Source organism: Melozone crissalis, unplaced genomic scaffold (genome assembly GCF_028551555.1).
Source record: "Melozone crissalis strain CALT ecotype California unplaced genomic scaffold, PUWL_Pcris_2 ptg000005l_1, whole genome shotgun sequence".
NCBI classification, from domain to species: Eukaryota; Metazoa; Chordata; class Aves; order Passeriformes; family Passerellidae; genus Melozone; species Melozone crissalis.
In genome coordinates, this window is record NW_026535783.1 from 50,040,911 (window position 1) to 50,054,874 (window position 13,964).

General features: G+C 39.8%; 2 protein-coding genes across 2 annotated transcripts in view; both read left to right on the forward strand.

Annotated features, from left to right (window-relative positions):
• IQGAP2 (IQ motif containing GTPase activating protein 2) overlaps positions 1–1,617 on the forward strand; it is a 123,100-nt gene extending 121,483 nt beyond the window's left edge. The window contains exons 37-38 of the mRNA XM_054282706.1: positions 230–338; positions 803–1,617. Of these exons, the coding sequence (XP_054138681.1) occupies positions 230–338; positions 803–916 (223 nt within the window). The 3' untranslated portion in view covers positions 917–1,617. The remainder of the gene's footprint in view (positions 1–229; positions 339–802) is intronic.
• A 4,047-nt stretch (positions 1,618–5,664) lies between these two features.
• On the forward strand, positions 5,665–13,689 carry F2R (coagulation factor II thrombin receptor). Its single transcript, XM_054286391.1, has 2 exons — positions 5,665–5,909; positions 12,212–13,689. The coding sequence occupies exons 1-2, from the start codon at positions 5,849–5,851 to the stop codon at positions 13,414–13,416; spliced, it is 1,266 nt and encodes a 421-aa protein (XP_054142366.1). The 5' UTR covers positions 5,665–5,848; the 3' UTR covers positions 13,417–13,689.
• The last annotated feature ends 275 nt before the right edge of the window (positions 13,690–13,964 follow it).

Genomic DNA, 13,964 nt, shown 5'->3' on the forward strand with positions numbered 1-13,964 from the left:
AGTACAAAAGACTTTAGAATTCTGTATTTCATATTACCAATACTACCAGACAGTCTCTAAGAAGACACTGTATGGAATGCAGTGCAGGGAGGGATGGAGTGATTCTTTTGACACCAATGACACTGCTTGTGGTCAAAGTTCTATGTTCTGCAGGCTTTTTCCCCAAAGCTGTCTCTGGATTATACAAAACTGCACAGCCTATGTATTCAATTACCTTTCTTGTTTCAAGGTTTAAGAATGTGATGTTTGATATCACACCTGGAGAAGAAGTGGGTGACTTTGAAATCAAAGCAAAATTTTTAGGAGTTGAGATGGAAAAAGTGCAGCTCCATTTCCAGGTTTGAATTTTGCTACTTTGCTGTATAGCTGCTGTTGCATTTCGTGTAACTACAAATCTTTTCAATATTTTTTCACATGTATCCATGAACCAGTCAATTAGTACACAGCAGCAGCTAATGTGGAGAACAACTATGTAACTTCTGCAGGATGCTGGGCATGGGCATTGAATTAATGTTTATCTTGGGGCAACTGTATGAAATCAACCTCCACATTAGTTCAGGCAGCAAGCAGGAAATACTTAAAAAAAAGAGGAAATACACAGAAAACAGTATTTCTTCTGGTTTGCTGTTACTGACCATCTGTAGCTTAAGATCTAGAGGACATGTAATGTTTTCTGCATGTATCCAACACTTGCTTGCAATTGTTTAAGTTACGAAGGACCTGCAGTTGGTGATGTTTATCACATCTTGTTACTGTAAGGTATGGATTTAGACAGACACTAATGATCTTTTTCTCATTTCAGGATTTGCTTCAGATGCAGTATGAAGGTGTGGCTGTAATGAAAATGTTTGATAAAGCGAAAGTGAATGTGAATTTGCTCATATTCTTGCTGAATAAGAAGTTCTATGGAAAATGAGTACTTTCAGATATCATGGACTTCATCAATCAGCAGGAAGTCTATTCAGTATTTTTTTGCTTATAAACATTTGAAGTTGTCGTTGGATGCTTGCTAAATTTTAAAAACACACCCTAAAACACCAAAAGTTCAGAAGAATGTACACAGTGCCTTTTCAGCATTGATAAAAAAACAGAAAACCAAGAAATCTATTCATTTAAACAGTTCAAGATTTCATTGGTGTTGGTACTTTCAAATCAAAATATTCTTTATGATACACACCTATTGTGTAGATTTTAAGGTAGGCAGAAATTGCATTTAGTTAAATATATAAACCTCTTCCTATTGAAACATTTTTAAAATTACCTCAGATATATAATATAGCTGATACTAGACTTTAAGTATTTACCAAAAGAAAACCTAATTTGTTTCTAAAGGATAGCTTGAGCAGATACTTAGTTACATACTAGACCTATTTTGTGGCAGTTGTCAATTGCAAAACAAACTTATTGTGCAATTCAAAAAATTTTATAGGTAATTATAAAGCGACAATAACGACTTGCTTCACAAAAATATATTTTGCGATTCATTCCTACTAAATGCACTACTGCCTCGTGCAAAATGACGTTTTCTACTTTCACAGCCTTTGGAGTGGTATTGGGGAAATCTGAATAGCGAACAGTTGTTCAGTTTGAAGTATTTGAATACCTAAATTGTGCCTGTCTGTCTTTTTTTTTTTTTTTTTTTTTTTTTTGTAAGAAAATAAATGCAATAAAATCAGTATTTAGATTGGATTTTTTAAATATTCTTTGGAGATTGTTCTATGTAAAATAAACATTACCTAATTAAACTGGCTTGGTCCCTACATTTCATTTCAAGGAATTATTAAAGCTGCAATCTAGATGGTAATTGAATGAACTTCTTTCAGTGCATTTATAAAATTGCATGCAACTAAGCCTGACAGTCCCCAGTACACTTGAGAAAAGCTGCTCAGCAGTAAAGACTTCATGGCCTTTATGCTATTGAATGTGATGATGATTTTGCTTTGGAACTACCGGTTATACCTACAGAGAAAAAGTTTGTGCCACAGGTAATGTGACCAATAGAAAATACTTCCTTCTCTCACTTTTCTTGTAACAAACACTTCAGAAGATGGAGAGTGAGACATTCTGGAATGAATTATAAAAGCAAATATTAAATAAGTATTAAATCTGGTAAGGGAATAGAACAGTGTCAAGTCACTGGCAGATACATGGATTACAAACTCAGCTGATATACTAACTGATCTGTGGTGCTACACAAGCCGAAAAATTATTACATTTGCCAGAGGTATTAATTTATGCATGACATTAAGTTTGAATACATGACTACTTTAAACCAGATAATATCCCTAATTAAAGGATTAAAAAACTATGATGTGATTCCATTTTTCTTCTAGCTGGTTATGTATAAACCATTTTAATATTACATAAGTGCTGTAGTATTGATACCCTGATTCGCTTAAAATAGCTGGATGGAAAAGTGAAAACAGCGCATCACTTTTCCTTCCAAAGAAGAGAACTGAATTTTACTTTAATATTAATTAAATTCCCAATCTTTTTTTCCCCTTTTTATTTGCAACAGACTTGACTAATGGCTACATTTTTAACAAACTCTAGCTGAGGACTAAATCTGCCACAGGTGTGATGTTGCTTCTAAGAAGAGACTCTTGAGGTAGCATGTCAAAAGCCTGGAGTTGTGCTGGTGAGACATGCCAGAGACCCACAGTCTTTATCGGAGTAACTCACTCCTTGAAATGCAATTTTGTGTGATACACTTGACACATCTAGTACCTGCCTGGTTCTAATGCAAATAGCGCATTCCTCAGTTATTTCCTGGAGCGGGCAAGCTTAGAAAAGCTTCTTTGGTTCCCACATAATGACAAGTATGAATGGTACAGCCTGTGTACCAGCACACCCCTTTTCCAGCCATTTCCTGGGCTTCCTGTTCTTCCTAGTGCATATCAAAGAGTAATTTCCATTTAATTTCTTTGAACTCCTTTATAAGCTTTTATCCTCAATTAGGTAGTTCCATTTAGGGCCTTTCCACTGACCAATAATATGAACAGGACTGCTGAACATGACTGACCACAATGTTTTCTACCCCCACATAAGATTGATGGTATGTGTAGCACCACACAAATGAGCAAAGTGATTCTGTTATCACCCACTGCTGCTGACAGCTACTAATTACAACAAAAAAGAAAGGCTTTTTAGAGGCTACTGTAAGATACAATGTGGGGACTTCAACATTAGATAGGACTTGTGAAACCAGCTTCAGTCATGAAATGGTGGTGTGGAAAGACATGCATTGCTGATTCAAAACCTGAGGAAAAAAAAAGCAAGTACAACTGAATTGGGCCTATGCACCAGTTGTTGCTACCGGAGAAAATGCATCTTTCTTTGCACAACCTGCCTATCTCTCAACTTTGTCCTCCTTAACTGGTGGTAGTGAAAAGAAATTATAATAGGCAATAGTCTTAGCCTGTTAACCCCAAGGCCTGCATTTTTCTATCACGTGTCTTCAGAGTTGACTAAGAGTGCTTGGCAGCTGACTTAGTTTATTTTGGAACTTTTCCATTCTCAAGGGCCTCTGAAGATACAAAACTACCCACAGAATTGCAGAACAACATCCTTCTGCTTAGGCCAGGCAGACAGGAACACCAACACAAGCACTAGATTTTTCTGTTTCTCTTTGCACTGGTCTGTGGACCTCCTTTAGCTGTCCAACTTTCTTTTAAAGAATACAGGAATAAAACAAAAACTTTCACTCCCAGAAAATCCAAACACTGACAGCCACGTGTGATTTTGAAAAGTTTGTAACTAGATACACAACCACCTACCTAGGTGACTGATTTCCCTGCTTTTGAGGCATGTTTCTATGCTCATCTTTCAGCAGTAACTACCCACCTCTGACATGCTACAAGGTAATCTGTATTGGCAGCAAGAACAATCTCCTTCCACAAACAGTAATGATGTAGCAGTCTCACTAGGGAGGTGCAGTCTTTTTTGGTAAACTTAGTGTGTTTAACAGGAGGAATGAAGTTTTGTTCTGTAACATACCTCTACTAAAAAAACCCCAAAATTCTGAAAAAGATGCAAGAAGTAGAATTAAAAACTAAAGTTTTATAAGTCATGAACTCTTCAACTCTGTTACAATAAGTTATCTTGAGAGGAAGGAGCAAGTTGATCCACAAAACTAAAGGAAACAAAATTTAAATTTGGTTTTCATATGCAGACATAAAATTTAACAAGCATGAGTTTTATTCACTTGCTGTATTTATAATAACTAGGTTACAAAGATGAAATGGAATAGCACTATGACTATTTCTAATGTCTGTGACTAAACTACTTCCTGGAAGTTCAATCTGAGTTTTTCTTCATATGTTTCACAAACTCTGTAATCTAATGTATTCCTCAAGCATTGACCCACTGGTTAAGGCTTCTTGAAATGTAAGAAAAACATTGGCAATATATGGGTTTTTTGAGAACCTGAGTAATTTTTACAATGATCTGTTTTTTGTTCAGTTCTGTTTTGGGTTTAGAAAGTTAGAAAAGCAACCTTTGTGTGTGTTTATAGAACTGTGAGACCACAGAAATGTCCAAGAATAGCTTCACTTTCTCTTCCCAGATGAAATAATCACCTTTTATCATGGTATTTTCCAAACAGATGAATAGTTCAATTAAGTGTAAGGCATTTTTTCTAGGTTTCCTAGAGCATGTGGGATGCTAGAACTGTAGGAAGGCTGGCCAGCTGTAAAACTTGCATTTATTTCTTGCCCTATGCAAACAGAGTCAGCTTCAACCATGCCATATAACTAGTGCTAGCACTGTGAGAAGAGCACCATAGGGACACAGAGCTTGCTGGGAACCAGTACTTATGATGAGGGAAATTTGTTTTCCAGGGTCTTCATTCTCCACTAAAAACAAAGGTCGGTGCTTCTGCAGTAATAAAGGCACTTCATACATATAAGCAAGTTCAAATCAGCCTTCCCCTCCTTCCCATTTTTGTCTGTACAGCTGTAAACAGTATAGTTGAGGCATGGATAGCCCTCCCCAGCAAGACAGTGTCCACTTTAGAGCTTCTGACTGTCTTACGGGCTTAGTAAACACAAAGCACTTAAACATCAGTGGGATGTTTTTAGGGCGAAGCTTCTAAGTAATAGCTGCAAAATTTCCAAACTATTTTCTTGTACAGCTTTCAGGAAGGTTTTGCTTCAACCCCTCTTGATTCATGAGCATCGCTAAAGGAATGCAGAAGTTTTCCGAAGTTTGTCCATGGCACTGCCACTGGACTGGGGAGCGGCACCGCTTTCTCGGGGATTTTGTACAGCAGACAGGGCGGCAGAGCCGGGCAATGAATCACTTTTGGGTTGCCCTGTGTTTGCAGAGCAGTTTACTGAACACATGCAATAAAAGCAAGCTTGGCGTCATCTCCTTTATACGAAGCAGATCAACTGTAAGGGGCTTTTCTGAACCAGCGTGATCTTTCAGCTGTGAGTAATGCAGGCATTTCATGTGGCCTTGGAACTGCTCCCGTGAGGCATTCGGACGGCAAATTTGGCAAATTTAGCTTAAATAATTCCTTGAACATAACCCTTTGTTCCGGCGCTCCCGACCTCTCACCCCGGCCAAGCCCGCCACCGCTTCCCGTGTCCCAGCCGGGCGCGGGGGCTGCCGCGGGGCTCTGTGTCCCGTGGGGCCGCTGTCCCTGCGCCTTCTCCTCCCCTTCCTTCCCTCTCTCCCTCCCTTCCCCTCCCCTCCCGCGCTGCCGCGCCCCGGAGCGCAGCCCCCTCCCTGCGGCAGCAGCGAGTCCCGGTGCGGCTCCTCGACAGCCCCAGCCTGCTGAGGTTCGCCCGGACGGACGGACGGACGGACGGACGGACGGAGGGAGTGCGGGAAGGAAGGCGCGGCCATGCGGCCCCGGGCGCTGCTGTGCGCCCTGGCGCTGCTGTGCTGCCCGCCGGCCCGGCCAGGTGGGTGCGCGGGGCGGGGCCGGGCCGGGGCCGGCGGCGGGGCCCGCGGAGTGCCCTCAGCGCGGGCCGTGACCGGAACGGGCCCGAGCGCGCGGCACCGTGTGCCCGCCCCGGCCGGGCCGTGCGGCTCCCGCCTGGGAGCGCCAGTGCGGGTTCGGGCCGAGTTGTCCTCGGCTCTTTGTGCTCATAGCGGCGGCGAGGAGAGACTGTTCCGGGTGGTGAGGGATGGCTGGGGGTGACGCCGTAGCTAAGGAGGGCGGCAGGCAGCAGCAGGTGGTGGGGGAACGGACCTGGTCGGCGAGACTTGCTGCTGGATTCTCTTAACCTTTCATTAACAGCGTAAGAAGAGGGAGTGCCAGCTGAATTTGTAGGCGGTGCAAACTTCGGATGATCTGCCAGCACAAAACAGTTCAGAATATGCACTCCAAGTAGATAAATGACTTCCATGGTTATTTCAGGATTATTCACTAACAGCAACATCAGTACCCTAACTGGTGAGCCCATGGCTCCATCCCGCTCAGAGCTTGTTAGGCGATGGAGATGCTGAGGAAAGGAAGGTGAGAGAAGACATACATGCATCTAAGCTCTCACCTTATGGCAGAGGTACAGCCCTACAAAGGATTGTGCATTTAGAGATTAGCACAGGTTTTTTTTGCTATTATTATTTTGCTTGATTCAGTTTAAGATTTCTTTCAGTCAGCTAGTGGTGATAGCGCTACAGTAGAAATAACTTAGTCCCACGAGATGGCATGCAGTAAAGCCTCAGGTCCTACATATGTGAAAGGGCTGATTGGATGAGCAGCTAAGAGGAAATTTCAGAGCATAACATACTTTGACTACTGAGCTAAACTGAAAGGGGATAGACCTAGTGTTTGTAACTGTTCTGGGAGGGAAGCATCAGAGAGGGTAAATAATTTTTGCTAGACAGCTTTTTGGCACAAGAACAAGTGGGAAGGAAGCTGTCAAAGTCATGTTCAAAGGGGAAGTCTAAAAAAAAAAATCTTTTTAAGAAAAGGAGGTGCTGGTGTAAAAAACAAACTGTACATGTTAATGCTAGGCAAAACTTTCACTGTTGGTGGTGTTCTTCCAGTTACTTCATGCACAACAGAACAAACAAAACCCGATCCCCTGAATATGTCTTCTGCTCTTCTGCTCATCGCCATTGCAATAATATAGTTTCCCCACTGTCCTAGATAACCTGTTTTTACCACAATGTACTTCGTTCTTGTTGCCTGTGCACTGCTGTGTCCCAAGATCTGCTCTGGCCTTGACCTGCAGCTTCTCTCCTGCGTTTCCCCCGTCCTTCACTGTGCACAGTTACCACATTACTGACCTGTGGTGTTCCTTTGGGCAGGTGAAAAAGCACTAGCTTGGCAGTAGGTTGGTGTAAAGTGCCTACAAACTATCTGACCAGTGCTGTTAAGGTGACTAAGATCTGAACTCGCCTGGACTTCCCTGCCTTGGGACACTGCTGGCAAAATAGAGTGATTATATTGGTTGAAGCCAGCATATGAGGTTAAAGAGATGAGATAGGAGAGCGAAACGGAGCAGACACCCAGTTGCAAGAAAACAACAGTTCAAGTAAATGTGTTCAGATTGCTACTACATCAGTTGTGTAATCTAATAATGAATTCTGTATAAATGGAGATGTGAACGCATAAACAATTCAGTTTTATTTTTATAAAAGCAAATAACTATCATCACTCCTACAAGATTGTGCCTTATTTTGTCATTAACGTGTGTGGCATGCGCTTCACAGTCTGCCTTGATATGCCTAATTTATGGGCTATTGAGTAATTTAGATTCTAGATGCTTATGACTTGGGGTTATACAAAGAGGAGATAAAAGAAATCTATTTGTTATAAGCTAGTATGCAGCTGTCACCAGTAATGCCCATAAATCAGTATTATTTGTTGTCCAGCAGCACACAGGGAACATATTTAATTGGCTTGTGTAGGAGCCTATTCTCTAGTCTCTCACATCACAAAGATATCCCTTGGGATGTGAAGTCTGCTGGTTTATAACATACTGTCCATACTCATGGGCCTACAGAAATATTTTTCAAGTTTCTTCTGGAGCTTAAGATTGGTCAAAGCTGTTGTATATTCTTTCACAGATGGGATGCAGAGTAGTCTTTTGCAAATAATAATAGATATGAAAAGAAATTACAACATATGTCTGTATTTAAAAAAAATGTCAGGGTAAACAACATATGTGTGTACTGATTGTGAGATGAACAATATGTAATAATTGATAGAAAATAGCACATTGTGGAGTGTTAAAATTAAACAATGACAAACTTGCTGAGCTTTCTACATAATTCCTCTTTGTCCTTGTTGGAGAACTGATAAAAAAACCACAGGGAATAAGAGGAGACTTTGGGCAACTTGAGTGTCATACTGATTCTGTGTAATTTTTGCCTTTTGAAGTAATTGTTGGAGGCAAAGAAAAGACTCTGCTTATTATTCAGTGTCCTGAGTACACACACCTCAAGGATAAAACCTCAGTGCTTTATCCTGCTGTCTATTTGTTCACAGTTTACTAATCTTGTTCTTTCATACCTGTTTAAATTTTATAGATATTTTGATAAAGGGTTATTCTCATTGCTGATATGACAGAGTTCCTATTTGTTATAAAAATAGAAATCAACCAAGCTTGACTTCTTCCAAAAGGACTGGATGGCAGCCTAGAAAATAAGATGACCTTCTGAACATTTGTAATCGCTATACAAGCTGTACTTGTGTTTTTCTAACAAAATTTTTTTAATTATTAAAAAATAATTAGGCTGCAGTGAAATACATTTTAGACAAATGATATCTATAGCTTGGAAACAGCTAGAAAGAATAATTTCACAGATTCTGTTGTAGTTGTAGCTATCAGTAGTTTCAAAAGATTTTCTGTAGAGCTACTGTATATTGGCAGTCTTGTACTAACTCAGTTTAAAGGTAATGCCTCTTTCCTGTTCTGGCCTTTCTGTTTGCTATGAAGGTTCATTACAATCTTTTGAAATAATGTTACATTATTTCATCCTGTTCCCTTCTGTGAATAAATCTCTGTCTTCACCTTTTCATATAAACACTGCCACAGAAGGAATACAAAACCTCAGGGCAGTATTTGTCTGCCTTTCTGTTTCAGAGAGTATGAGTGCTTACTGTTTTTTCTAGAATTACACTGTGTCATACAAGCAGCTTGGTAAAGGATAAGAACTGATACGTGGCTGTCAAGCTTTCAAATTAAATTTAGTTTAATCAAGAAAGTTTAAGTCACCATTCTTTATATTATCAAGTGGCACCGAAATAGCAAGTGTGATGCCTCATTACATTTTTCCACAAAGCTGGCTTGCAAGCAGTACCTCATGTCATCCAAGTTCAGAATGGGGACATGGATTGAGAACAGGAGTCAGCATGGAGGTGATGTTGACAGAATGAAGATTGAGTTCAACTCTGAACTTAGAAAGCCTCTGCTTATACAAAGAACACATAGTTTTCACCAAAATATTCCAGATAATTTTAAATAAACTTGAATTATTTACACATGTTTTTGTTCTGATTTATTGTAATAGGATTCTACTTTTAGAAAATTTCTGTAATGGAGTAAAAGTGACTCTAAATCCCTTAATCTAATAAACTTGTAAATAAGATGTCGCCAAGAATTCAGGATATAATTCAAATTATTAACAATGTACAGTTAACTGTAAGCAATAGCTAATACAATGGCTGGTAGTCAGTGAAAGGTACTTGTTGCAGTCATAGCATTTTTTTCTTGTAGCATATTTTTGTACTGTTCTCAGTTAGGGGTTAGTAACGAGAAGTGGGTCAGGTTATCACCCAGAGCATCAACACCAAGAGACTTAACTTCAGTCATGAAGGGTCAGTGACTGATGAAGTTGGTTTGCTGGTTCTCCAGAGTGTGAAACTGCAGCACAGCTCAGGTCCTTCAAAGCTGAGGGATACTGGGATGAGAGAGGTGCTGGTGTCTCAGTGACCATGTCACGCAGTGGTAGTCTTGGCAACACAGTTCCTAACTCCAGGCTTTACTCTCTCAAGTCTCTTTATATTTGTGTTCCCAAAAACATGCATTCCTCACATGGAACCATGTCACCTCTTTGTTTGGTTCTCCACACTGTTCTACAATGGTGGAGAAAGCAAGATGGACATGTCAACCTTTGGGGGACTAAAATTATCATTGTCTTTTCTTTCAATAGTTTTCTGGTTTGAAAATAAATACTCATAGAATTAAAGGTCTTAAATTCATAAAACTTGTGTGTACTGGAGATACAGTAGGTACAGTTGACAGATTTTTCCTCACTTTTACTGATGTCTTTACCATGGAGACAAGCTTCCAGCTGTAAGAAATATGGGGAGAAGAGGTTGTTCATTCAAGTATAGTTATAATGCTCCCCAAAAGAGATGAAGACCAGTGCTGTCATTTGTGACATACTTCTATTGCAATGATCATTAAATATAGTCAATCTCCTAACTCTTTGATGTCAGCCACAGGCTGAAGTTAGAGGTGTCATACCAAAGGACTTGTGCTGCAGCTTGGCTGCAAAGCTAGGAGCTGACTCTTTGAGCCATCCAGCTGCTTGAACTAAGTTTATAATGTGTTAAAGATTAAGGCTGTATAGTTCTGCCTGTTGTTCATGTTCTCTTAAAAAAGACAGAATAGACCCAGTATAAATGCGTTTAGTGCCCTTCTGTGCAATCACCAAATCTCACGTACTTCTATCATTTCTGTTTCAAACTACATCATTCCTACTACAGTTTCTGTAACAAGCTCCCAGCATCTTTTTTTTCTGACCGGCAGAGGTTGCAATCTAGTCACTTTGCATATGAAAACTGTTCTCTCCAACACTTCCCTTTTGTCTCTGGCCCCTAGAATGCTGCTGTGACACAGCATGGTACATAAAGCACAGCCGCTCTAAATAAAATCGCCAAATTGCCTTACCAGTCCTCTGATCTCCCCCCCACATTCAAGTCTGAATTTCACAAAAATCCCTGCCGGGTGGGGTCCTTCTGCCACTGCCTGTGCACAAAGGCAGCTAACTGCCTGCTTAAAGATGCAGCCATTTTTCTCTTTGCCATCTCCTTCCTTCAGATATTTTGCTAAAAAAAATTGGTTTCAATTACTATAGAACAAATAATTGCTTCTAACAAGCATGATCTTACACAGGTGAATCATGTACTTTCAGCTCACAGATGTGAGCTAAGACACCCTCATTTTTGTTTTAATTATCAAAGATCCAACAAAGGATCAATTGCACAGGTAAACAGGTGACTGGTTACTTGAGTAGTTGTAATTTTCTCACTTCTGTCTACCCACAGTACACTTGAATTATTCTATGCCAAAGCAGATTAAGCCAAAACCGAAAATTACAGTCTTAGAAAATATTTCTCCATTCAAACAGCTTTGCTGAAATAATGCCTAAATAGTTCATTTGATTGACTGGTTGTTTTTTTCTTTTTTACATAAATAACCCCCTGCCAGACAGTTAATGCTTCATGACACTGATTTCCTGGCTTGTTACATTCAAAAAGCAGAGATAGCCTGTCATGACTTAGCTATGAAAGCATGCTGCAGGAGACTTTGCTGTAGAGGGAACTGTAGGTTTCAGAGGTGCCCTGGGGGTATGGCAGACACATGCTGTCTTGCACACTGTGGGTTAGGATAAGTAGAACTCAGGAAGTGTTTCAGTGCAATCTGTGGCTACCCATCTGTTACAAGCAAAAGGTTGATCCACATCTACCTTGGAAACTGCTCTGCCATCTCTCTTAATGGGGGCCTTCGAGTTGAGTAAGATGTTTCCAGAGCACACAGAAATATTTCAAAACCGTGATGCTTTAGTTGCACTTTTACTTTTTGTGATTTTGATGATGAGTACTTCTAGTACTTCTAGTGGCAATTTTGTGCATGGGCACTTATGCCAGCATCTCATTTCTTACAAAATGTGTGAGGGGTCTGGCCAAGACAGTTCAAGGCTGGCAGATTGCCTGTTGTGTTAAAGTTGCCCAAGGAGAGCATAGATTAGATTGGATCCTTGAGCATAGCTAGAATCACTACTAATGAAAGCTTTCAAGCTAAGAGATGGGAGACAAAGAAGGACATCTTACCTAAATTTAGCAGGAGGAGCTAAAATAAAATGGTGACCTGTGGGCAACCTGATAAAATGCTTTGAATCAGAAATTAACCCTTATTATTTTGTTTACCTAATGTAATCTTAACTTTCCTTCTTGAAAGATGTTTTCACTTCCCCATACCATCTAAATATTGACTTATTAATCTTAATACTTTTTACTTTTCAGGCTTTCCAAATAACAGCAGCATACCACACATCATCAGAAGCTTTTCCATCCGTCTTTCTTCCGATCCGGTGGCTGATCTTATTCCTGTTGATGGTGATACAGAAAATGACTTGGAAGTTGGATCAGGAGCCACCAATCAGACTGCATCATTCCTACCTGAACGACGAATGATATCAGTTCAAACGGCAAGATACCTCACCAGTCCATGGCTGACTCGTTTTGTTCCTTCAGTTTACACCATAGTGCTTGTGCTGAGTCTCCCTCTGAACATTACAGCGATACTCGTGTTTCTGAAAAAGATGAAAATCGAAAAGCCAGCTGTAATATACATGCTGAATTTGGCCCTTGCAGATGTTCTCTTTGTAAGTGTGCTTCCATTTAAGATTGTTTATCACTTTTCTGGAAATGACTGGGTTTTTGGGCCTCAGATGTGCCGTTTCATCACTGCGGCCTTCTTCTGCAACATGTACTGCTCAATCATGCTTATGGCAAGCATAAGCGTCGATCGCTTCCTAGCCGTGGTGTACCCCATGCAGTCCCTGGGGTGGCGTACACTACCTCGTGCCTCACTGGTTTGTTTCATCATATGGCTTGTAGCAATAACCGGGGTTATTCCTTTCCTCCTGCGAGAGCAAACAATGGAAATACCCAGGTTAAATATAACGACGTGCCACGATGTGCTGAGAGAATCCGAACTTCACGGCTATTATGTCCACTTCTTCTCTATCTTCTCTTCTGTGTTTTTCATAGTGCCATTTATAATTTCTACTGTCTGTTATGTGTGTATCATTCGCTGTCTTAGTTCTTCCACCATTGTTGCAAAGCAAAATAAGAAGACACGTGCCTTGCTCTTGTGTGTGGCTGTTTTTTCTGTTTTCGTTATTTGCTTTGGACCAACAAATGTCCTCCTCTTAATTCATTACATCCATTTTTCGTATGACAACAGCTTAGAGTATCTCTACTTTGCCTATCTACTCTGTGTTTCTGTCAGCAGCATTAGCTGCTGCATTGACCCCTTTATTTACTACTATGCTTCTTCTCAGTATCAGAGACAATTTTTCAGTCTCTTCAATTGTAAAAAGACTTTTGATCCTAATATTAGTAACAGCAGTGGCCAGTTGATGTCTACCACTAGTACTAGAAGGGCTACATTGACTACTAATGTGAATAACAGCGTCTACAGGAAATTACTAGCAATGCATTGAGATAACGTGTCTTCAAATAGTTTAATTTTACACAGTTACAAACAAAAAGAAGACTGTTATATCCAAGAAATGCAAACCCTTACACCAAGTTGTTGTATGATACATAGCTTTATGGATCCAATATAGTAATACACAATTCAAATTAAAACTCTGTATGTGTGTGTGCATAGAGATATATATATATATAAAGATGTATAGTATATGTAAATACGTTAATGTAGAGAGGAAAAATAATTTCTTAATAATAGTTGTTGAGTGTTTTTCAAATAAACTTTTTTTTCAGACAAATCCTTTGCATTGTTCAGTTTATTGTAGAAATCCTAGTTTAGTATTTTGAACTATACCTATCAGGTTGAATAAATTATTATATATGGAATCACTCTATCCATCCAGTTGTTCCTGAAAAAAGTGAAAATAACTTTCCAGGCTTTTTTCTTTCTCCTATATGTCATTTCTAGAATTATCTATTAACTTACTTTCTTAGCATTATTTTATACTTTTTATCTATTAACTTACTTTCTTAGCATTATTCTGGACACTGAAATTGT